The 26,125-nt window shown below is 42.1% G+C and overlaps 3 protein-coding genes across 5 annotated transcripts in view; 1 reads left to right on the top strand and 2 right to left on the bottom strand.

Moving 5' to 3' along the window:
* The window catches only part of LOC105831232 (protein prickle), a 168,814-nt gene that overhangs the window by 122,473 nt on the left and 20,216 nt on the right, over nucleotides 1–26,125 (bottom strand). The gene's annotated exons all lie outside the window — the stretch shown is intronic.
* Nucleotides 2,107–4,171, top strand: LOC118645273. 2 transcript variants are annotated; one of them, XM_036286037.1, is made up of 4 exons: nucleotides 2,107–2,559; nucleotides 2,925–3,121; nucleotides 3,324–3,904; nucleotides 3,987–4,171. In XM_036286037.1, exons 1-4 carry the CDS (start codon nucleotides 2,426–2,428, stop codon nucleotides 4,023–4,025), a joined length of 951 nt encoding a protein of 316 aa, XP_036141930.1. In that variant the 5' UTR covers nucleotides 2,107–2,425; the 3' UTR covers nucleotides 4,026–4,171. The 2 variants fall into 2 exon arrangements, with proteins under 2 accessions (XP_036141930.1, XP_036141931.1); XM_036286038.1 differs by lacking the exon at nucleotides 3,987–4,171 and having other exon boundaries at nucleotides 3,324–3,430; nucleotides 3,780–3,950.
* Nucleotides 4,476–6,702, bottom strand: LOC118645272. Of its 2 annotated transcripts, XM_036286035.1 has the most exons (3): nucleotides 6,188–6,702; nucleotides 5,317–5,967; nucleotides 4,499–5,140 (listed from the first exon to the last, which is right to left on the bottom strand). In XM_036286035.1, exons 1-3 carry the CDS (start codon nucleotides 6,392–6,394, stop codon nucleotides 5,015–5,017), a joined length of 984 nt encoding a protein of 327 aa, XP_036141928.1. In that variant the 5' UTR covers nucleotides 6,395–6,702; the 3' UTR covers nucleotides 4,499–5,014. The 2 variants fall into 2 exon arrangements, with proteins under 2 accessions (XP_036141927.1, XP_036141928.1); XM_036286034.1 differs by having other exon boundaries at nucleotides 4,476–5,967.

Raw genomic sequence — 26,125 nt, 5'->3', positions numbered from 1 at the left:
AACCACAATACAAACATTCGAAATTAAACATTTTTCAACACAGTGTTATTAGTCGCGTTTATAATTATATAATGTTCATTTAATAAATTATAATGTATTAGGGAAATTTTGTCTTGGCTTGATATATTGACCTGTTTATCGAATTATTTTTGTAAAAACGTTAAAGTGATTTTTTAAAAATCTTACAAAAGTAGACAATAACAAGGAGCATGTATACGGAGAGAATTTTCTCTTAAAATTTACCCTCTTAAAATTTGGTAATAATGGGATAATGCGTGACTTCGAGGAATTTTACTATACTTTTTAGTAAAATTATAGTAAATCCCACAATTACCAGATTTTGAGGGTAAATTTTAAGAGAAAATTCTCTCCGTGTAGGCAGGACTACTAGAAATCGAGAATCGGGGCTACCGAGAGAAATCGTGCGAATCTCTTCTTCGGGCGAGACACCATTTTTCCACCGCCCGTGGTAAATCGGAACGCGTTAATGAAAAGTCAGAAGGTTAAGCGGCCGCGGGAAGGAATCCGGCCGGAATTGATCTTCGTTTTTTTTCCCCCCACGCGATTAACAAGTCGCGCGTTAGGTCGAGATGACGGAGTTTGCCGGATAATCCGCTTATCGCAAGACGTGAGCGCTAAAGTGAAAGCCGGTCGGATCGCGTTGCGAATACACGTGGCGACGCGTACGTACGATCGCGGGTTTCGTCGGAGGCCCAAAATCGACCGGTTTTTCCGTCGAACGGCGACGTTGTTCTTGCCCCGCGCATTGCAACCAATGGCGCACCGAGTGCTGCTACTTTCGGCAAAGCAGGAGCATAAAACATTACGGCAACCCGCGACAGGTCGCGGCGCCCCGTTGCGCTCTACTTTCAGCTTGCCACTCGGACTTTCGAGAGAAAAAACGAGCAGCCTGAATTTATGTCACGAAGCGCAGTTAATGTTTCCGACAACGTAACAACCGTAATTTCGTAAATGCAAGAAAGCAGCCACTTAAGTGCATTTCTGTTTGGTGGACGGAATGTTTATTATTATTACGGAGAAACGAAATAAGCGAAATGTAAATGTAATCTTCTTAACAGTGTAATAATAACATCCAAGATTTTTTAACCTGGGGTGTTTTTTTACTTATCAGAAGAAAAAATAAAACTTGGTACAATAGTTTTCGTTATTAATTGAGAAGTCATAAGACAACGCCAATTACAAGCCGAGTCTTAATTACGAGTCAAATTTGACAGAATTAAATATTTTACAGACATGCGTGTAATAATAAAATTGCAATTTTTTTCATTTTTCAACTTTTTTATTTAGATATAAAATCACTTTTGATTCACAATCATTGCTGACATTCCGAAAAAAGGAAGTAAGTTATCATCATCATTAACATCTCTAATAAGATCACTTTTTAATAATTTCTTAAAACTATAACATAATCGTTTATGCGAAAGAAATATATCCTGATTAAAATAATGATAACATGATGAAAATAGCGATAGAAAAAAAATAAAAATTAATTATCGAAACACGACGGGCAATGAATCACCTGTGTCATTTTTCAACTGTCGGCATAGAAAAACTAAAATAAATTCTAACAGCAGCAAACTTTATGAGTCACAGATTATTAAACTGCAAACAGAGGAGGCTGAAATACGTTCATTTTCGCCAGACATATATACTTAAGAGTCCAGAATTACTGGAATTGATATTCCGATCGCTTTCCTTGTTAGGTACGAGCAGGAAACCTGTCAATAACGGCAATCGAGGTTTTCATCCGGCGCGATTATCGCGACCGCGCACCACCGACGTGGTCATCTTGGATGCTCTTTAACGTTGAATTTACCGTCAATTGGAAGCATTATTATACATCATTCATGAGGGAGGGAGGGAGCCGGGGCACGGCCGCAAAAGGGATAATCCCTTTTCCATTGTGCGGTAGCTTAAACTCACCGACCTTCCGAGCGCGATTCAAAGCGTGGGCGCGGAAAATTGTGCGGACGCGTATGGCGACGTTAAGCCGCCAATTATACGTCGGGCTTAATCGCCACGGCTGAGGCTAAACGGCCCCGCCGATTTTTGCACTGCTCTTTATGCAATGCCGCCGGTCACGCTTGCCGATATCTCCGCAATAGAGTCATTCACAAAAAAATTAAAAATTATGTATGTTTTTTTTTTATTAAGTGTAAGTAATATCAATGTCGATTACACTTTAAAAAGTAATATTTCATACGTATTTATCAATCAGTAATTAATTAAAAGTCATTAAAAATTCGAAAAATGTCACGTGCCTTCAAACGTGATATGATTGGTCGAAGATAATGTGACGTCACGATATATGACATAAGTCACATTGTTTTAGGTGGCTGCATGCAAACACGTTATGTAACTAATTATTTTTATTACATACATTGTTTCTTTAATTGGCATTTCGATGAAGCGATCTGAGGGCTTCGTGCAAGCAAAATCGGACAATTTACCAAAAATGACAGTGGTAATGTTGTCCGATTTTTTTACTCAAAGTGAGTGTTTCAACATCGCAGAGACTACAGGTGTTAAAGCTGAAAGGTAGGTATTTTTTCCATTTAAAAAATATATATATATGTAATTATATTTACAATGTTAATATCCATAATATAAGCATATTAAATAAAATAGACAAAATAGGTTATGTTTGTATTATATTCTCAATTTAAAGATATGTAAATAGTTATGCTTATATAAAGTATTTTTTAGTATATTATGTTTCATATACATATTAATGAAACAACATTATGTGTACAATATATATTAAATAATAAATTAATTAAGTAATTTTAAAAGTCATTAATACACTAAATCTTTAGCATGTAATAATAAAATATGATAAAATATTTAATGTAATGATTAAAATAATGTCAAAAAAGCATAAATTAATATAATTTTTTTACTAGATCTAAACGTGAAGAATATGGAGATAATGCCATTGGATATGTTGAGCTGAAACGAGAAGGCTCAATATGCACTGTTCGAGGAAAAATATGTCCAGAGCATAAAATTCGAAGTAAACCTTATACAGTTTTTCTTAAGATAGATGAAGAGACTGAAGAAATTAAAGAAGCTGTTTGTCATGATTGTGCCGCTTCTGCGGGTAAAAAATAGAATTTGTTATTTTTAATAAAAAAAAGCATATATATCTTTTTATATAAAGAAATTAAAAATGTTTTTATTATATGTACATATGTACATAAGTTTAAGATATTTTCTATTAAGACATTTTTGGTTAAATTATTAATATGGAAAAAAAAATTAATTGATTAGACATAACAAAAGTAATTAGAGACATATTTCAGGTGGTTGTAAGCATGCTATTGCTTTTATGATGTGGGTTCATAGGAGAAGTGAAGAACCAGAACCAACAGCAACAATATGCTATTGGAAAAAATCTAGATTAGCTCAAGTAGGAATTAATATAAAGTGTATTACAACAACAAAAATGAAAAAGCCACAAATGAAATATAATTTTGAAAACGCTGATAATTTTTTTGATAAAATCTTGCATGAAATGCAGATTTTGCAGTTCACTAGTCAGATATCTAGACATTTAATTTCTTTAGAAATATGTAATAATTTATCACTGCATCAGTTATTAATACAATTTGCTAAAACTCAAGGAACAAGTGCAGATGACTTTTTGGCCTTTTCTAAACAATTAATGTCTATCAAACAGTGTATTGAAGTAGCTCAAGAAACAAAATTACAATCTAAATCTAAACTATGGATGGAAATGAGATACGGTCGTATTACAGCATCCAGAATTTATGAAGTTGCTCATTGTAAAACTGAACGAGGCACATTAGTTGAACAAATAATTGGAGCAGCTAAAATTATAGAGACTGAAGCAATGAAAAGAGGAAAAGATTTAGAGAAAAAGGTTTTAAATATTTTGCAACAGAAAATACAAGTAAAGTTGAAAGAAAGTGGTTTATTATTAAATCCTGAATTTCCTGTAATAGGTGCCTCTCCTGATGGCATTGGTCCTGATTTTGTCGTAGAAATAAAATGTCCTACAACATCAAAAGCCGAATTGAAATATATTACAGCAGAACAGAAAATATGTAATAGATATTTGGCTCAAATACAACTTCAAATGTTTATGTCCAAAATGAAGAAAGGATATTTTTGTATGGCTAGACATAATTTCGAAACAAGTAATGATGTTATAATATTACAAGTAATATATGATGAAAAACTTATAATGAATTTAATACAAAAAAGTATGGAGTTTTGGAAAAAAAATGTTTTTCCCATTCTTTATAATGTCGTTTGTTAAAAAATTATATAATAAACAAAAAGATAAATTAATATAAGGTAACATGTATATTATGTGTCAAAATTTTATTTAGTTTTATTTGTGTTTAATACAATATAGGTTATTTGTTATAAGATTATACATGTATTAATACTTTAATATGTAATACAAAAAATACAATCTTTTAGCAAAATTCTTTGACAAAATTTTTTAATATTTTTTTATTGTGCAATTATGGGCGTTTGCAAATTTATTAAAGCTGCTACAATTAATACAATTTCATCAATAATGTCCAACGTTTGATAAGGAATTCCTGCATGAGGCGTAAGAAACTCGAAATCTCTCAATCTTCCAATCACTCGTTCTATATGAATTCGTAAACTTGCTATACGTCTTGTTTCTATAACTTCAGATTTTGTTAGATTTGTGTTACTTGAAACACTAGATGGCCTGATAAGTGTGCATCCTTTTTTCTGTAATAGACATTCTATATGTTTAAAGCCCCGATCTGCCATAATTTTACAGTTAGGTGGAAGTACATTTAAATATTGGCTTTTTTCGACTATTGTAGCATCTGTAGTTCTTCCTCCGAAACCTTCTGATATAAAGTTAATCGTTCCATCAGGTGTAGCTGAGATTAAATACTTGATTGTATTACATTTTTTATATTCGGACCATGTGAGTGCTTGATATAATGGATTACTTGGTTTTTGAATTTCAATTTCAAAACAATCAATTATTGACTGTACATTGTTGTATCTTGCACGAAAAGGAAGAGGTAAAGATGCTTTTATACTTTTTTGAGAAGGCCAAAATATAAACTTTTTCAAATAATGTGCCAAAATAGGGATGGTTTTTCTGAAAATAGTATTTGCATTGCTAGGACTTTTTCCATATTCGTCACCCAAAATTATAAAAGAATGATTAAGTTTAATTTTTTCTAAAGTTAAATAAATATCATCCAACTTTATATCAGCTTCATCTGCAAGCAATTTTAAAATAAATAATGCATTATTTTGCATACCAATATATACCTTAGGCTTATTCAAAATACGTGATTTTCGCATTGTTAATGTTTGTTCTTGTATATCTTTTTTGCTTTGTTTTAAAGCTTCTTCACTTATCTCATCAGAATAAGGTAAATATTCGTCACAATCTTCCAGTGTATCATTTAAATCTTTTGTAGTACTTGCAGTTATACTTGTTGATGTTGAAGATTTTAAATTATCTTGTAGTTTATTGCTTTTAATAGGAGAACAAGCTGCATCTTTTACTTCTCGCGTTGTAGATGTGGGCATAATATTACAATACGTATGAACACTGCGATAAAGAGGTCTCCTAGATACTTGAATGCCTTTATGTTTTACTATAGATTCTGTTTCTTTTAAATTCAATGTGTCATTTAATATTAAATTGTTAAATTCAGTTGTTGGAAAATCAATGTCTGTTGAATTATTTTGAGATTCTTGAGAAACAGATCTTTTATCAATTTCTTCTTTATTTAATTCCTGTAAAATACATTGTTGTCTGAGCTTTTTAACTGCTGATCTTACTGGTGTCGAAGATGATGCTCGTTTTCTATCTGTCTGACAATCAAAAAATCGAGGAAGTACTCCTTTTTTAAGGAGTATTGCTGCATTTTGATCGAGTTTAACTCGCATATAATTTTCTAAATCTTGTTGCAACTGAAACAATTAATATTAAATTAATGTTATTTAATTTTGTATAAAAAATAATGTAAACATATATATTACATAAACTCTGTAAATTTTGCCATAAATTTAAATATTTATAAATCATATTTTAGGTTAGCTTAGGTTAGGTAATGTTATTTATGTAAAAATAAAACTACAGAAATTAAATTAATACTTAAAAGATCCATTATATAATAATTATAATACTTACATCAAAATGATCTTCGCAACAATAAAAAGGCGCAATCAATGATGTTTTATTGGGATCACGTCGAACTTGTATTATCCATTTTTTTCGCATTTTCCCTTTTGGGACACACACGAATATTTTACAAGGATTTTTTATTGTCGTACTTAAACATCCTGGCACAAAACAGTACTTATAAATACCTTTTCGTTTTATTGTACTTTCTGTCATTACAACTGTTTATGTTAAACTATGGCTACATTCGCGGAGCATGCTACCAACGTTATCGCGTTATTTTATTCCTGTTTTACGTCTAATGTGGTCTAATGACTGATACAGAATGACAGAATAATGCTAGTAGTGAGCTCCCTGAACGCATCCTATATACATCATGTATAGTGACGTCATGAACCAATGGCGGGCATTCTGGCGCTTTTCAAACTCTTCTTATTTTTAAGTTCATTTTGCATTGTCATAATAATTCTATTACAAATATTTATATTTTTTATAATATTCTTAGAACTTATAATGTTATTTAAAATAATAAAAAAATTTTCAAAAATGACTCTATTGCCGCGGGTCCGCGTTCGCCGATATTTTACAATTTCGCGTCCCCTCGGGGCGCGCGCGCCGCGTCGACGAGCGAAACGCGTGGGACGCACGAGAGTAGTCCGACAGGATGGAGGAGTCCGGCGCGGGCAAATTTTTATCGTCTCCCTTGCTCCGCGAGACTTGTCACTTCATCGAGAAGGATCACAGGCTTGTACGTACGTATCTGACTGATCTAAAGAGACCCCGGGAGAAATTTATGGGTGCGTAGCACTTAAGCGAGTTTGACAAAAGAAAAAGAAAGGATTTATGACAGGTAGAAAGAAATTTAAATGCTCATATATTTTATAAAAATATAGAATGATTGTAAAAATAAATTACATATTCCTTCGTGCTGAAATATTTCTTAGCAGACGGACGATAATTCAAAGGAAAAAGAAAGAGAGAGTAAGCAAAATTACATTATTAAATTAAATAAATTGCATAAATCTGTTCTCAAGAAATTTTCAAGCAAAAGGACAATTTCGTATATTAAATTGTAAGAACGATGACAAAAGTTGCGAGGTACAACGGTAACGTCAATAGACAGATGGACACGTGTAAAAGGCGAGAAGAAGCGAGAAAGAGGGAGGAGAAGAAGCCCAGGCGTAAAAGCAAAATATGATTATTCGAGGAGGGAATAGACGAGACGGGTAAAGCCCGTTCCAGCACCGTTAAGCCTATAATGTCGGTGTTTTATTAGATTATTCCGCGTTCTCGACGTCGGTCGGGAGGCACAATGGCCGTTTTTCGCGGCTAAGACCGGACGAACGTGCGCGCGACGGCAATCCGGAATGAGACGTCGTGCGGACAGAAGCGTTGAGGCCGTTCCACGTATCCGACGTCGTTATTCCACCACGTAGAATATTCCGCACTCTCCTTCTCTCTTTCTCCACGCGACGACGTGTGTGCGCGCCCGGCGATGGCGGTACGTAGAACGCGAGGAGGACAGAAGCCACGCGCGCGCGCGCGCGAAAAAGACCGCAACGCGTGAAAGCCGGTCGCGAGGGGGTTGGAGGCGCGGAGGAGATATGATGTACTGCGCTAATAACCGAACCCACCGCCGGCTGCGGCGGATCCTAACGATGTTTTAAGCCGTAATTAATTTACTGCCCGACCCCTTACCTACTAGCCACGCTGGCGATCCGGTCCACCACCAGCCGGCGTGCGGCCCTTAAATCCTATCTCCTTCCCCTCTCCCTCTTTCCCCCTTTCCCCCCCTCCCCCTCCTCTCCCTATATCGCGCGCGCGGACGGTCAATATCGGCGAGTGGCCGCGGATTCTTCGTGCCCGGCGTGCGTGCGTGCGTGCGTGCGTGCGTGCGACGCACGAAACGCGCCACGTCATCGTATACACGCGAAAACAACGCGCGACGTTCGAGCGGAATGCCCGGCCGCTGTCCGACCGGACGGACGGTGTACTTTTAAATTCAGATTTTCCGTCGGCCAAGATCGGCCGGCATGCGGCGTTATCGCGGCGGAATATCTATGATACGCGGCTGACGCACGATGTTAAATTCGCTTAACCGTGCCCGATCAATCTCGACGCGACCGCGCGAATCCTCGCGATGCCGAAGAGGTAGCGCGGCGGCGCGATGCTTGGTAGGAAAGACTGGCGGCTCGTTTCTTACCAGTATTTCGACTTTCGACATTTTAAACGGTTAACTGTATTGTGATTCAACTAAATTAATGCAGAGAGAATTCTCTTCGACTTTTTTCCGTATGCGTACAGTTTCTTTGTAATAAATATTGTAAGACTTATACGTAAATTTCGTGTTAAATTAATGACAAGGCAATCCACTTAGTAAAAAGGATATGTTATTATTATATAGGGTGTCCCAAAACATGTGGGTCAACGCTCGTGAAAAGGTAGAAGGGATCAAGATGAACATAAAAGTCCAAGATTTTGGATTAGGTCCACCAATAATCCAGATGTTAACGTATGGAATCTGCAAATAATCTAATTAATTTCTATCGTAATTGTAAACGGTAAATTAATGAAAGTTTATCGTAGATTCGCGATAGATTTTTTCTTCCGTGTTATGGCTCGAGCGGATCGAGCTCTTCTTTCAGCGCGCTTTCATTCACATAATTTTAAAAATTAATACCTCAATTATTGGTGGACCTAACTCAAGATAATATTGGACTTTTATGTTCATCTCGATCCCTTCTACCTTTTCACGAGCGTTGACCCACATGTTTTGGGACACCCTGTATTGTTACCGCTTATCCGCGATGCTGATTGAATTTTGACAACTGTCAAATTAGTATAGATGGTTATCTATTATCCTTATAGTTTATTTTTAAAAAGTAAAAAAATAGTTAAATAAAAAAAAGTCAAAACAAAAAAAAGCAAAATGTATGATGATGCGCTCCTTTAAAGTACTCACGAAATTCGGTCCTTAAAGAAAACTTTAAAAGTAATATTTATGTTATATAATAGATGAAAAAAAAATTTTGCGACCATTTTTCCGTTAATTGTTTCTTTCACCACAAATACATAAACGCATTTGCCCCATCTGCCAAACCGTTTACTTAACTTAACAAATTTTCTATTCCAAGACTTATTAAATGCTGCTCAACAATCTCCATTCAACTGAGATACCATCCGAATGTCCGTAGTACATCGATGCCGGCCGCGGATTCTCCGCAAATCGAGCCGCTCGGCTGCCGTCCGGCACGGAGCGTACGCCGCGCGTGAACGGGCGCGCGATCATCTGCGTTGCACGCGGGATATCTAAATAGCAATCGCGTACGGTAGGTAGGTAGGTAGATAGGTATACATGCTCGCGAGTGCGCAGCGTGTAGGCGTGAACCGCGCCGGGTTTTTATTTCGTGTCCTTCTTATATATTGCGGCCGATCTTTTCTCACGGCTTGCGTCGATCGTCGATTCTGTACGCGCACACCGCGGTAGCAATCAGGAGTCAAATAAGCTCCCGCCGGGAGAGATGCATTCTCCCCACGGACTCGCGGAATCGTAACGAAATCGATGCGCCTCGCCGTTAATGGACGGAATTACTTGCGTGCGGCAACTGCGGCGTTTGCGGCTTCGACCGACGTTGACGCTCGGATGCGCCCCGAGAATCATCTCGCCGATCGCACTCAATGCGCGCGGTGGCATTCCGCTGGATGATTTTTTGCGTTATGGTAAATGAAGGGGGAGGGGGGGAGTGGGTAATCTCGTGACGGCGGAATACTTTTCGACCGACGGACTCCGTGGTTACGAAATTGATGCGGCTGCCCGATGTGCCAGTCCGCGGTAGCGATTTATTCTTCAATATCATTTCGTAACTCCAGTCAGTCATTTAAATGGCAGGGATACTAAAGCGCTTTATTATAACGGCGAGTCGGAAGACCGTGAAAAAAAAAACGACAGCCGTCAATTACGTCATTAGGATACCGCCATGTCGCTTCGCCACAATTACCTCGACTGACCCTATTTCTTAACGATAATGACGCGAACGTACCGTTGAGATTTAACGATGTTACCGCGGACCGGAGTAGTCGCGCGGATCCGGGAGATAGAGAAAGCTCCTCCGAATGTCATGACTTCTGATCCGTCATTACTCATTACGCCTCGGAACGGCAGCTGTCGGCTATTTCAGGTCATTTATCGTTTTCTAAAAATTCTCATTGCGCAATGCTCAACGCGAATCGTCCGGACCGGGAGGAGAAAGCCAACCATCATCCCCGCGTGGGAAAAATGGAAGCCTAGTACTTCCGCGAGGAGAAAGAAACGGTAAGTGCCCGACGAGGAACGGATAGTATCGTCGCCAGCGAGAAGACGAAATGGCCACTCCGTATAATTGTGGCCTATATCGAGATTGCCTCTCCGCCGAGAATCGAAATACCGCCGTTTCTCACTTCGCCAACATTTGGCAGCAGGAGAGCGCCTCCCTTTTCTCTCGTCGTCGGTCGTTCCGCTACAACGGGCCTTTCTTTCTTTGCGCGACGGGACGTACTTGTCCAAAGTACCTCGAAAATACGTGGTAATACGGGCGCACCCCCATCCCCTCCCCTCCCCGGCGCGGTTCCCTTTTTCTGCCGTTTCGCCCCGACAAACATCGCGGTCGTTGTCCCGAGTCTAGGACAGCCGGCGCCCGGCGTCTGGCGTCTCGGCGCCCGTTTTCCTGCCCGCCCCACCTCCGCAACTCGGTCCAGCCGTTCGGTCTAGTCTACCTATTCGCCGACCATCGTGCGCGCGCGTAGCATCCGCGGGAAATACGCGAGGAAACGCTCCTATACGGGGAAACACCGGCGTCGCGACGTCTGGGCAGTGAACGGCGGGACGCGACGAGAGATGTAAGGACGAGATACGAGGAACGAGGAATAAATACAGGGTGTTCGGCAAATAAATTCGCGCACAGGTAGCAATCATCGAAACGACTTTTAAAAAAAGAAAGAAAGAAAGAAAGAAACGCAGATAAAAACGCAATTGGATCGAAAATGAATTATTATCGAGATATTATTGTGATAGAGTTTTATAATTAAGTGATCGTTAAGTTCAATAAAAATTCATGTACGCATGACCAGATGATAAATTAATAAGGCAAAAAGAAGCTTTATTGGTCAGAAAGGATTTCTGATACCAAGACAAAAAATATTCTTGACATGTTTAATCTTATTACAACCTTATGTAGTACATACAAATAAAACAAGATTAAGATTAAATCAGAAATTTCTATCTTCAAATCGATTTATTCTTAAATCTAGAATGTCATAAGATTGTCACACGTTTACTAAATCATTCTAAGAAAATTAATAAGACAGCGTCAAAAGTTATTTTATTCTAGATCTAAGAACTTTCCATTTAAGAATAAAATATTCCTTCTTTGATAATAAATATGATTGGCGCTATATCGATCCTATTTTATGACAGATCGAAGAGTAATGGTATTAGGTCTAGAAATCATTTCTGTTCCAAAAAAGGCACAGGAATTGTTGCGAAATATTGTTTCGATAATTATTATCTTATTTCATTTGAGTAAACAATTTTCAACAATTAGGGCTGGTTTGTTCCAACTTCTTGGTAAACTTACCTACTAGGTAAGCATATGTGTCTATCTTCATTTCTTTTTTTAAACAAATAAAGACAAACATATATTTATCTGATAGGTAAGTTTATCTAACAAGAAGTTGGAACAACCGACTCTTAGAGTTGCAATTTTAAAAAGAGAGAGAGAGAATTGCGAGTGAGATCTTAGGCACGAATGACATCGCAATTTAACACCGCGCGTTTTAGAGTCAGGTTCCTCAGTTATGTCGTTATACACAGAGCCTGCTTCGAAGGCCGAGGTTTAGATGAAGATAAGATAATCCTCCGTTTCATTTCGCGGGAATTTATGCGCGAGGCGTGACAGACAGTCAATTACGCACGCCCGATTTCTGCACGTGCGTCAAGACAGCGAATTGCACTTACGCACGCCGAGAGAGAAGATCCAAAGGACACGCGCGTACTTCAGCGCGGACAACCGTCCGCGGTACGTGTCCGGGGGTGTGCATGTGTTTCGCGCAAAAACTAGCAATGCTATGTAAACACGGGGGGAAAAAACGCAATTTCATTGGCATAACGCGGACGGCATTCCTGAGGACTCGTATCGTTACCGCGCGGCGGACAGAGGCATGACTCGGAAAGAACGTCCGTCCCCGCAAGCATTAAGGAAAAGGAATTAACCCTTTTAGCCCGCGAAACTTCCGAATATTTTTTGCCCGGCCTCGTCTCGCTTCTCGTCTCTAACGAGCGCAATTACTTTAATTGCGATCGCGCGCGCGCGTAAAAATTTGCATCGGCCCGAGCATTACGGGTTTAAAAATCGCCGTCGCTTTACCTCCCAATCGCGCGATTTCGAGCGTCATTTGGGGGAGAGAGAGAGAGAGAGAGAGAGAGAGAGAGAGAGACATACAAAAAATAAAGATTTAAAAAAAAGAAAGAAAGAGAGAAACTCTGACGTATACATATAGATTTACATTAAGCTCTATCAAAAGTCACGACCATCGCTAAAACCCGCTCGCCTTTCCCGGCGATATCCGGCAGGTTCCACTGCTCTCCTCTCGATTACCTGCAGCACATTCCGCACTGTTCTCCCCGCTGCCGCCGTCGGGACGGCTCGCGATAACCTAACGAGTAGATCGAGTTCACAGCCGACACTTAAAGGGTTAACGGCCACGCGAAGATCGTCCGTTCCTGCTCGCCTCTACACCGCCGGGTAGAGAAAGAAGAGCGAAAATACCTTGAAGTTTTATATCCGCACTCGCTCTCGGGCCCACGTCCGATCTTAATTCGCTCGTTGTCGAATGCGGCGGAGAGGAAGACCGGCTCCCGGGCCCTTTCCCTCCGCCGTTGAGATAATGGCGCATAATTAATTATTACCTCTGAAATAACCGGATTCGGTCTCCTTCTATATATCGGTTTTAGAGCCGGTTTTAAAGGCGGCGGGGCAAAAACAATGGTTATGGGCGCCCGCGACTTTATAAAGCACGTACCTATGGGGATCGGAATCGTTACTTGGATATCGTTTATCTGGGCTCATCGGCCAGATAAATCTGACGGGAGTTATAAATTTCGCGAGATTTATGGGCGGAGATAGTTATCGGTCTGATGAGGAAAATCTTTTCTGCAATTATAGTTTCTTATTTCACACAAACGACTATTAACGACTAAAACGAGTATTACTGTAGATCTCATTACTGATTATCGTTTAACTATTTATCAGATTTATTGCATACTTGTGTGTGTGTGTGTGTACAAAGTTTTAATTTACGTCGTTCGCATTTAAAAATCTCACGCAAGAATTATCTGCTAAAGTTTTGTTGGTATTAAGTGTTCGATTCGTTAAAATTTAAAATTAAGATTCACGTTTCTGTTCGCCGAAGAAAAACTCCACTTCACAATTGAACGGAGGATGCGCCATTAAAATCCTATTGTGTATTGTGCGAGCACCGACGCGTCGTAACATTCTTGTTTTAAATGAAGCAAACACTGGGAAAGATGTAAAATGATAATACGAGTAGGTCGTGATAGACGGATCCGTTATGCCGTCGCGTGATAAAATACGGACTATTCGCCATATTATTTGAGACAGAGGCGCAGTGTCTAGAACCCGATCTGAAGTTGATGGCGCGGAGCTCGATAACGCCCCGGCTGGATTATGGGATGTAAATCGCTGTTATCAAGCCGCGATCGCCATCGCGCTATACGTCGCGTCGCGTGTGCGAATCGTTATTGCCACTCGCATTATTACACGCTCGTGTGCATGCCACGGCTATATTCGCTAATAGCGGAACACAGGCACTAACGCGAGGAAGAGGCAGCGCACGCCGACACGATATACGATCCGTTTATTGAGCAAATTGGGCGGTTGACGTGTATACGGGCCTCCTTAAGCTCAAAGAATGGAGTTTATATTAATTGAACGAACTCTATCTGTGACAAATAACAAACGGAATGATGTGCAGCCTCAAATGATAAGGCTCCCAAGAGCGAAGTATGGTGTCGTTTTTATTAATTTTATACAGAATCTCCATAAAATTAAAGTGAAACAATGCTTTTTCAAAAACTAAAAAAATATATATATACACGGTGTCCTGTAAACCTTCCGTCAACGTTTACAAGCAGGTAGAACGCATTAAACTGAATAGAAAAGTCTTTTACCGTTTTGCAATTTTTGCAATAGTTAATGAGTTATTGATTACACAGGTACACAAAAAAGTGGAGTTTTTTTTAAATTAGAAAAAATAAGCCGAAAAGAAAAACTCAGCAATTCTGACCTTAGATTTGAATTTAGCGAGTCAAAATACATAAGGATTGACTAATCCGCCGGATCAACCACTTTCTTTGTGTGCCTATGTAATCAACAACTTATTAACCATTGCGAAAATTGCAAAACGGTAGACTTTTCTATTCAGTTTAATGCGCTTTACCTACTTGTAAACGTTGACGGAAGGTTTACAGGACACCCTGTATAAATTTCAAAAAAAGAAGTAAAATTTGAGACAGTAAATTAAAATACAATTGTTAAGGTTTAAGACAGGGTTTAAGCACGTAACGTGTGGGAAAGAGGAGCTAGGTATGAGAGACTGAAAGTTTGCCTACAGCCGCAAATTACGCCGTTCCCTGATCGGTGAGTATGTACAAAACGGAATGAAAGGAAGCACACAGAGCTTTTCTGTGCAACCTCGACTCCAAACAGGCACTTGAACTTTTTGTCGTTCCCGTCCGTGGGCGGCTGTTGAACGTATCTCCTCCCCGCGAGTAGTTATCGCGAGGTATGGGAGGGAGGGAGATACCGGTGAAGGGAAACGACAAAAGGAGGAAGGAGAGAAGAAGGAGAAAGAGTGGCCAGTGGTCTCGGACGCACGAGGCGCGTTTATGACGGGTCTGGCCTCTGAGTTACGATCTCAATACCGCAATAAGTGCTCTTAGCGGGGCCATGTTTTTTTTTCTTTCTTCCACTCCCTCTCCCTCTCTCTCTCTCTCTCTCTCTCTCTCTCTCTCTCTCTCTCTTTCTCCCTTTTTCTCCCTTTCCCTGTCGTGGGACGAAGGAGACGCGATTTCCCCCCGCGGTTCTTATCGTGAGGCTTTACGCTGGTGCTTCCCGCGGGCTTCACGAGAAATATTATTTAATTAACGGGAAGCGACCGCCGGCATGGTCGAAGGAGGCCTGGATCTTCCTTTGGTCGTAAATAAAAACGGTACATTCGCGTGGTGGCTCTCTTTCTCTCCCGGTAACCTTTGCGGCCCTTGCGCCTTTCTCCCCTCGCGTCTTTCTCCTCCGTGTTCCTTCTCGCCCTCGGGCGAGGGCCTTTCTTCTCGTCGCCGACGACGAGAGAGAAAGAGACCTTTTCCCGCCGCAACGATACTTTCGGTAATCGCCGCGGCGTTTCTGAAGAGAGGTTGAGAGGGGAGGGGGGGAGGGAGAGGGGTAGAAGAGGCCTTTTAAGCGCGACATTACTTCCGCTAGGAACGCGCCTTTTGGTCGATTAGGCTTTGCGGTGAATTTAAGCCGCGCCCGAATCGGCCACACCGAATTCGCCCAAACGTACGTTTTCGTCGTCGCGCCGACGCCCCCTCGTCCCACGAACCCGAAGAATTTCTTCCTTTAATTGTCCTCCAACCCTCCCCCCAACTACCGGCGTAGGCAAAATATATATACTGCATCCACCGCGGACTGCGGGGAGTAAGAAACCGGGACTCGAACGACTCCGGAAAGTAATCTGCCTAATTACCCAGCAAGAGATTCATTCCACTCGGAGGATCGACGGGAGGGCAGCCCCTTTTAGTCGTAAAACGGCGAAGCTCCAGCTCTCTCTTTCCGCTTCCCCCCTCTCTCTTCTCTCTCCCTCTCTCTCTCTCTCTCTCTCTCTCTCTCTCTCTCTTTGACGGACGGCGGCGAGAAGAGATGATTTTCTGGAATCGCACGAGATTCGCAGCCGAGCTTCGAGCGAAATTCCATTCGCGATAGTGATAGTCGAGAAGACTGGATTAAGGACGCCGCGCGTAAACTTATTTAACGCCCGGCTGCTGAACGGTGAACCACGAAAATGAATTAGCTTTTCCCGTTTGTCATTACGGTTGTCCTCAGTCTCACCGTTCAGCACATTTACACTATCGCTCAAAGGTATTTGTCTTTTTAATTAAATGTTGGGAGTTAAAGAAAAATGAATTTTCTCCTTAATCCTCTCTGTACGTTAAGCTTAATAATAATTATAGATAGATAGAAGTTTATTCCGGGCTTCCTTTCGGAGTGCCGGGGTGTTTTCCAGGGGGTGCACCAAACCAAGATAATAATAATAATTATAATAGTTCGAAATTTCACGTTTTTTACACATATTTATATAAATATGTATTCAGCCGATTACAAGATGACGATTATTTTCACAAAATCTAACATTGTTAAACTATTGTATGACTGCATACAACATTACATTTGCAAAAATTATCGTATTTATTTCAAGCGATATAAATTTTTATGTTCTTATTTTTTCCACAGACAATCATATCGTAAACGAAACGCTCTATAATTCCCTCAACACCCGTGTGTCTCATAAATTATTACGCGAATGAAATCTCAAGTAATAATCTGAAGGGTTTGAACAACAAATATTTATAGTAGCAACTGACAATGAAATATACTGATTTAAGACTGCACTTACACTCATTATTAAATGCATCACGATGTTATTCAAAGATACACTTGATACTATTTGAAGTTCGATTTAGTGCTGCAAGCGTAATATCTCCTCAAGATATTTAATCCTTTCAGTGCTGGAACACTTTTGACGAATGGATCTTGCGTGCGCAGAATACACGTTCTCTGCCTATAACGCACTTCAGTATCTGTTTACTTTTGTTTACTCTTAAACCTCCGAACGTGTTTAAACTGCTACAGTTAGCTGAAAGAGTTAATACTTCCGGCGATCTAGCGATTAATCTCCTCGAAAACAAATTATGTTTATATCAAAAGACATTTGACCTTAAAAACTCTCGATGAAAGATATCTACTTCAAAACTTCTTTTTGAGTATCGAAATCTATTATCGCTCATATCAATATCGCGACAAAATATCATTTTATATTTCGCTGCGTTAAAAACGAAGCCGTTAAATGTACAGTCGCGTCAGTCGCGGGAGTCAATTGATCTCACACGGTCTAACAGTCGAGCTAATTGTTCCGTAGGAGGAAGTTGCATTTCGATGGGTAACGCGGCGACACGCAGAGCGGCACGCGCCGTTACCTGCCGACTCGTGTCTCGCCGAGCGAATGACAGCACGCAGCGGCCTTGTGTACGCAGCCTTGTAACGTGCTCGAGGTATACACTACCAAACAAACATCAAGGCCGCAAGCCAAGCAGCTGTTACGAAATATTTGATGTATTGCGAGAGATTATTCCACTCTCCTTGTGTTTGAAATTCACTTTGAGAAACGCGCTGCTCATTGTACATTTTGTTTCGCGAACTCAGCGTCGCCTGAGGTAACGATCGATCTCGTCTGATTAAAAAGTGCGCTTTTCGAAATGGAAATAATCAATTATTATAATATCAAATGATGAAATAATTTTAAATATGACGTTGCCAATAGCAAATTGATTAATATGTACGCATTAATTTTTTTTTTTTTTTTTGTTTCAATGATACTTCGAAACGTTTTATGACGCACGTAAATAAAAAACGTTCAAGATGCAGAATAAAAGGCGCTTGAAAATTAATTGGATAATAGGCCAAACAAGACTGTGGCTTATTTGTTCTAGGATTTAAGTGTATAAAAAATCTGACGGCACGCGTTGCACGGTGCAGTTTATTCCGTTTGCGATTAGGTTTTCCGGATTGCACCTGGCTGAGTTATACGCGCGAGTTACGTGGTTGTCCGCGTCGTTTCGGTCGCCGGGCGAATAAGCGCGAAAAATATGGGGCCGTCTCTCGTTGCGGACGCCACAATGGGACATGTATGTACAGGATATAGAACGCACGCCAGAACGTCACCCTGACCACGAACCGGACTTTCTGCTTCCCTTCGTCCCTCCCATTCTCTCCTTTTCTCTCCCTCTCTCTCTCTCTCTTTGTCTCTCTTCTTTTTCTCCGTTTCTCTCTGTCACGCTCCACTACTCGTTCTTCCCGGTGCTCCGCTGGGATAACGCCGCCAACGACGAGGAGAAAATATTCATAATGCTGGATTAAGCGTGGGAGTACCCTCGGGTAGTCCTGCGCGACCGACCGGGGGTGGATAGCCAAACTAATCAAGAGCCCGCCCCATTTAATTCCCACCCTCGCCCCCTCTCTCTCTCTCTCTCTTTCTCTCTCGTTCCGTCGATCGTAACTGCACGGTCAAGAACCGACTCTTTTGCTCCGTTTCTCCTTATTACCTTCCTCGCGCATCTTTCCCTTCGCGCTTCGTTCCCTTTAGGTACACCTTTCACTCCCTTCCTCGTCCCCCTCCTCTCACCGGGCGTTTCTCCCGAGTTCTCTTCCTTTTTTTGGTTGCTCTCGCTCCCTCCCACCCCTCCCCGCCCATTTCTTCTTCCTTCATCTCTACTATAATCATCGTCCCGCGATATCGCGTATCGAACAGCTGCGATATAACCGCATAACGCTACCCACGATATGGGCAAAAGGGTTCTCCGTACGAGAGAGTAGGCCCATTAAATCCCCTCGCGCCCATTATACCCGAGAGGTCACTTTCGATCCTAGGCGTCCCGGGCATAAATTTTTCCAAGTGCTCATTACCCGCCCGGCGTCATAACGAATGATGCGCGTAAAGCGCGCGCCGCGCGGCTTGATATACGCACCGCGCGATAGAAACGCACGTTGCGTACGTGTCACCGTATTCGTCGCATATTATTCTTTCGGGCCGCTTCAGACGTTGGTACGACGTTAACGGTAAAAGCGCAGAGGAAATTGGCTAACTCTTTAAAGAGAATTCGCAAGAGCTCTTCAAAATTTTATGTGCGCTCCAAAAAAAAAAAGCGAGAGATTGTAAAACGTAACGTAAATATGACTGTGCATATGATAATTCCTTTGTGATATGCCGTAGTATTTAAAAAAAATACACGATGTGTATATTTGAATATGTGTACCTTGCATAAAGAGACCTTATATAATTTTAATTGCGTATCGTATAACAGCTCTCTGTGAGAAACAGAGTTTAATTTACAGTGGGATCGTAAAACTAAGAAAACCACCCTGTTCGTACGTCACGTGCTTGTGATATAATCGTAGCGATAATACATGCGTATATGATGCTGGATAATTGAAACATACCTCGTTTAAACAAATTCGTAGATAATAACCGGATTTCAAGCCTGATTCTCGCAGCTGGGCGCCCGAGTTCTTTATGCACTTTTTTAGAACGTCGCGAATTTTGAAGGGGGAGGGGATGGAAATTTATGAATTGGCTACTTGTGCGAGTAAAGAAGTGAAGAAGTATATATCAGAGTGATTTAATATCCAATTAATAATCGATCAGAAGGCGGCCCTGTAACTTGTACGGCGAAGTGTTGATTAACCGCGAACATACGCGAGCGAGCGAGCGCTTTCGCTATCGCGTCTCTTTATCAAACCGGCGTACCGTCACGCGTTATCGAAATCAGGGCGGACTTCACCGGAGCGCATTCCCGAGCTAACGTAGCATCGCAATCGAGCTAAGGTTCGGTATTCGACCTTTATACGCCGGACGCGTGCTTGCATTAATCATAAAGTCATAAATCACGATATTAACTCGTTAATCATTCACTTCTACTCAACGATCGTATACTACCTCTAATTATTTCCGGGAAAAAAACCATTTTCAGCTAAATTTACTAATTGCTGTTACTTCATTCTCAATCTCTACTCTAGATTTTATAGATATAAGATAAAAGGAATGATAGCGCGTCGTAAAATGATTTTATTCGTGTCACGGGATGAGAGACAACGTTAAATGGAGCGTGCAAATTATCCGGTGAGTAATTGGTGCCTGGTTGATTATAAAACTAGACGATGTGTTACATTATCTCGAGGATGCTGTAATGTCTATATAATTAAACCCTCTAAGAAAGCAAAAGAGTCGCAAATGCGAGAGACGTGTCGCGCTACCGAGCTACGGAACTGTCACATGCGAAGTGGAAAGTGCGTCCAATAAAAACCCTTTATAAATGGAATTCTCTCACGCATAAATCCCCTAAAACTACCACCTGTAAACCTCATCATAAAATTTAATCTACCCGCACATTTCCTTAATCTCCTTTCGCGAGACAACCGGAGATTCCGGTGTTTTGCAATTAACAACGTATATAAATTGCATTCTGATGTTCTGCACAAAGTAGTTCTCGCAACTGGGTGAAAAAAAGGAGGGGGGAGGCAAACATCCGACAGTCGGCACGAGGGATTAAGCATTCCCGTGTCCAGAATGCGCGGGGCTCGCGCTCCCGCTCCGCAAAAATGTCGCGATCGTGCTCGCAAAGTGCTCCGGCGAGTGATTAACTCGCCCGGCGGGCCCGCGAGCGCGAAACCGCAGCCCAAGCCGCGCGCATACACTCGATTAGATATGCCGCGGCGTCAGTGCGTTAATAATCTCATGGCGATAAAAATGCTCGACATAAATGCCCATCCCGCCGAGCGGCGGAGAGGGGAGGGGGGGCGGACGGGGAAACGCGCGTGTCGAAAATTTGCCGGGCGGCGGCGCTGCTTATCGCTCACGTGCGTATGTACATAGATATACGTGTACGTAACATCGATCGCCGATCGGCACGCCCGCATTAAACTAGCAGAGCGATGAGTCTGCGGGGACAACGGCGTACGCGGGACACGTGCGTGCACATCGCCCGGTACAGTCGGAGTTAAAGCCGAACCAGACGCATTACTCAATGCACGGGCGAAGGTTTAGACCCCCCCTCTCAAAGGCCGCATACGGGATACATGCATACGAGTATGATTTTTATCGAGGGTAATCCTCCTTTTTTTCCAACGACGGCGGTCCGTCTGGCAATCGGGTCCTGGGAATCGCCGAGAATATTGAAAATTGCGCTGTGGCGAGCTACGTTCCAACTTTTCCACGAAAAACCTCGCGCAGACACGTTTTTACGTCAATGATAAGGGTACAATGTAGGTGAGACTTATTTAATGAGGCTTGATCTTTTTAAACTTGCGAGATAAATATCTTCCAGCTGATAGGTTTAATGTACTGCCATACTAAAAAAAAAAAAATTATCTTGCAATTTCAACAAAAATTATATGTGTGTAAAAATTAGCTCAGATAGATAAATAATTAGCAAATACTGTGATATGAATATGTATTGCATCTAATCAATCTACCTAATAATAGCAGAATTTTTAAATTCCATATGTGACAGTAAAAATTCTAGCAGATACAAAAATTAGCGATACATTTTGCTTGTGATATCTGTTCTATAATAGCAAAACATTTTTTACAGTACAGAATATCGAATACGGAATTTCATTCTTCAAAATGCATAATTGTACAAAATCTAACAAAGAAAGATATTTCTCTATCTTTAAAGACATGTTTCGAAAGTAAAATTGAAAAGAAAAACTGTATTTCTAAACCGATACGTAATTTTCGAGTTTGCACAAAAGAAAATAAGATGTATCATTTATAAATAGATATATTCCCACGGAAGGATATTAGATAATCATGTAAAACTAGATGGTTTAAAAAAGGATATCGCTACATTCTCAGAAGCTCCGCGCCCTTGAGTCACTCGCGGCGAATCCTAACGAGGACCGTGTCCGCCTCGCTCGTTACGTTCATCTCGGCGCACGATAGCGCTATTGAAAGGCCGCCGGCGGCAATGACATTCGCAATGACAAAGTATTCGCTCTGCGTTGTTATGCGATACGTCGACCGCGTCGCATAACGCCGGTCGAAGATCCCCGCGATCGACCGGTCAACCAGTGAAACGCGAAGTCCAATCAAGCGTGCCACCGCACGCCGCGACGAACCGGTGTTACATGTTTTTCGAACCCCCACCCCTCCCGCCTTTTTTTTCCTTACACGCGCGACACGCTCGGATCCTTCGGAGCATTAGCGTGTAACGTTCCGCCGGCCGCGCACTCTTTCGTGTAGCTCGCCTCGAAAGGTTTTACGGTGGGAACGGACATAAATCAACTCCGGATTGTGTGTATGCGGGACCTGCGCGGGATCAAAGCGGGATGCAAACGCGGACGAAATTTACGACGCGGCCGCCCGGAGGAACTCTGCTCGCCATTCAAGAAATCGTCCTGCTCTTGGTGACGACGAGAGAGAGAGAGAGAGAGAGAGAGAGAGGGAGATATGTTTCCGACGCCAAGCGATTAATCACTTTCTCAACATCCGGACGATGTAGCTCTCATGAAAAATTGACCTAGGTGCCGATAATTCCGATCTCTCTTTCTCTCTCTCTTTCTCTCTCTTCACTTGTCAACGACCGTTTAAGTTTTGATGCTCGACAGCTATCCGCTTGTGCGCGCGGATATAAGGCTCGTCACGAATATCTCGTTATTTCAACGGGTGTCGCAGCACGCGACCTGCGTTTTGTCGCGAGGATCGCGTGCACGTAGCGGAGTTAAGCGCAGCTGCAGCGCCGCAGCACTAAGTGCAGCGAAGACACAACTTGCACTTTAGAGCCGCTTAAATTGAATGGAATAGTTTCATTCATTTGGAATGTGGAAGGTCGCAAATGGAATATCCGTAAACACCGATACGCCAGTTTACGAGCGTACACTAAAGCGCTTTACAGTAACGATAACATGTAATAATTAAGAAACTTTTCGTGAAAACTTACAACTGATTTATAATAATGATAATAATCGAAGTATATGCAGAACACATTATTTCAGAATTATCATTCGCAAAAAATTGTTACTTAAATAAATGTGTTTAATCGCAAGATGACTAAATAAAAGTAACGTTTACTTTATCTCGAAGATAAAAATCTATGAGTTGCTGGGTGCGTTCGGCAAAGCAAATCTGAAGTATCTGGAGGCTCTGTTGACACATTCTGTCTTTGTTATTTATTGGCATTGAACAAAGATAGAGTGAGGTAAGAGAGCACTCCGACGTCTCAGATTTGCTTTGCCGAACGCAGCAATTATTAATCAAATTTAATTTTAAAACCTAAGCGAGATAATGTTACGGTACGAGCTAAAAATAATCGGTTAAAACTCCACCATATACACGCCATTATTTTTTTTCCAAGTGTAACACTACTGCAGGGTTAATATTTTCATGCGACGTTTCGACCACGTGCTATCTGATTACACGTTTCTCCGCATCGTCATTTATCGACGGTCTAACCTGATATCGGAGATAAAATATCAATGCCCAGAGGAGGCCTGCTATCATCGAAAATGTATCGAACGTGGACGCGACGCATCGAGGCATCGAGAACTTGGAAACGCGCGGTCGGTTTGCAATATGCAGTAAAGCACGAATGCAACAATGCGATCCCTCTGACGATTCACGCGCGGGGAGAGAAAGGTCCTTTTAGCTTTAGGGGGACCGGATATATATGGGGTGTCTCGTTAATCAAGAGAGCCGCGTTATCGGCCACGAGGTGTACAGGGGACAGGGGAGAAAATGGGAGAGGAGCGAGGGTGACCGGTGTTTAACGGTTGACAAACGACCGGCGAGGTACGCGGGGCCGCGTAAACAACGCTCGTGCGGGAAACCGCCCGGCTCTGGGCCGCGCGCGTGCTGCGGAAGGAAAACGCGCGCGGGAGCGGCGCAGCGCTGACAAAAAACCGTAAATCTGCCTATTAAATTACGATTAACGATTCGCAGAAGGCGAAACGGAACGCCACGAGCGCGCGGGCAGAATGTGAGCAAAACGTCACGCGCGCGTTTGTCTTTTTGCCTTTTCGCGAGTCCGACGTGCCTCGCAACTGCGCGGCGCAATGCGCGCAAATTAAAATTTATTAACTCGCCGCCGGAAGTCGCGACAAAGCGGCCGGGTCTTCTCTTTGAAGCTCGCGGCGCTAGGCCGCGCACAAAAAAGTAACGCGCCAATTGCGCTCCGTCGCAAAAGGCCGCGTGTAAGAAACGTGCTAATCGTTGATTTAGATAAGCATGTCAGCGTCCTGTCCTCCACATTAGGTGTTTAACAAACTTCTCTGTTTTCCTTTTGTTTAAGGATTCGACGATTAATTTCAAAGCGATTAAAAAAAAAAAGTTTATTAAAATATTTTCCTTCAATTTCAGATACAACCCTTTCATACCCTTTAATAATAAAAAAATGAAAGTTCATTAAAATATTTTCCTTCAATTTCGGATACAACCCTTTCATACCTTTTAATAATTAAAAAAAAAGAAAAGTTTATTAAAACATTTTCCTTGAATTTCAAATACAACCCTTTCATGCCCTTTAATAATAAAAAAATGAAAGTTTATTACAATATTTTCCTTCAATTTCAGATACAACCCTCAAAGTAAAAATCTGTTGGCGTAAAAAGCGTTTGCACTAATTCCCATGGCGACCCTCCTTTACAGTTTTCATATTTTTAATTGTAAAAAATTCCGGCAGTTCTCCAGACTTAAAATATTTGACTCTAAATATATCGAAACACTTGTATGCCAAAGTGAATCCGTTGCTAACAATTGTATATAGTTTACTGATACTTCTCGGCGTGTTCTCCGAATTCCTCAGATACCAGAGATCGATAACTCCAGAGCATTCGTATATAGCGTCGAGTCGCCGCCGCCACCGCCGCTGCCGCCGGTCGATCACATATATATATATATATATATATATATACACGCGTACGAGCATTGCCAGACTTCCCCATTCGCTTGATTAGAACATACTTTATTAACTTCGCCGGCACGCACGGAAACTACAGAGAGAGAGAGTCGAGTGCGGACAGCGAAGGGCGCATTGTATCATCAAAGTGACACTGAGGGAAAGCATCCGGAAAGCGCGTACCGTTAACGTGTACACCGCGCCCCCTTCAGCTACTTCCTCCGCGCGGCGATTCCCTCCCCCCCGGTTACAGGCCGAAATTCTTCCTCTCTCCTCCGTCGGCAGCCGGGGAATGCCAGCTGCGCGGAGCTGAGAAACTCTAACGACGACATTTACGGTAACGGAAAACGCCGGAATGCGTCGGCATGTGATAATGGAATGCGACACCTCCGTAGCGATATCGCGACGCTGAAATCTGATCGCTGACTCCTTCGCATGTAAATCTTAATGCGAAAGGATTGTAACTCAGAGTTAATTATTGGTGACGAGTCGTCCGTGCACAGCGTTCGGCGTTCGGCTTTTCTCAATTTCTCCCTACACAAATGTTTCCCGTACCGCGAAATTACAAGAATCTAATGTTTATTCAACGCCCCTTTAAAGAGTCGTATCAATCAGTCGGACTTCAAAGCGGACCTGCGCCGTGTAGCAGCTGCATTCGAACTCAAGTATAAAATGGCGTAAGGTTTTATATCGCGGCGAACGCGCCGATTTTAGACCGAAGCCGAGCCCGGCTCGAGGCGAAGAGGAGAATGGAAGACGGCGAGCAGGGCCCGAGGGAGGAAGAATGTCGCTCCCTGTTGCATGCGAGTTGGACAAAAACTTGAAGACCTTTGGGTCCTCTCTTGACGTGCTCTCCGAGCGTAGCGAGCGCGAGCTGCTCGTCTTCCCTTCGCTCGCGTCGTCGTCGTCGTCGTCGTCGACGGCGGCGGCGGCGCGGCGGCGTTCCTCCGGCGGGCGGATGGAAGGACACGCTCCGATACGCGAGAGATCGGTTTTCACTTGCCGATTCGGTCGTTAGCGCGCGTGGCCGTGTATAGGAAACGGACATCTCCTCCTCGCGCTTCGTATTCCCCGTTATTCGCACCCGCGCGCCGCCAGCTGCGAGAGATCCTCGTCACGATATTTCGTCGCCGAGCGCCGAGGTTTCGTTTCAATTCCGTATTATCCAA

Source organism: Monomorium pharaonis, chromosome 4, assembly GCF_013373865.1.
Source record: "Monomorium pharaonis isolate MP-MQ-018 chromosome 4, ASM1337386v2, whole genome shotgun sequence".
NCBI lineage: Eukaryota > Metazoa > Arthropoda > Insecta > Hymenoptera > Formicidae > Monomorium > Monomorium pharaonis.
The sequence above is the reverse complement of the archived record's forward strand: the minus strand, read 5'-3'. Positions and strand labels throughout refer to the sequence as shown.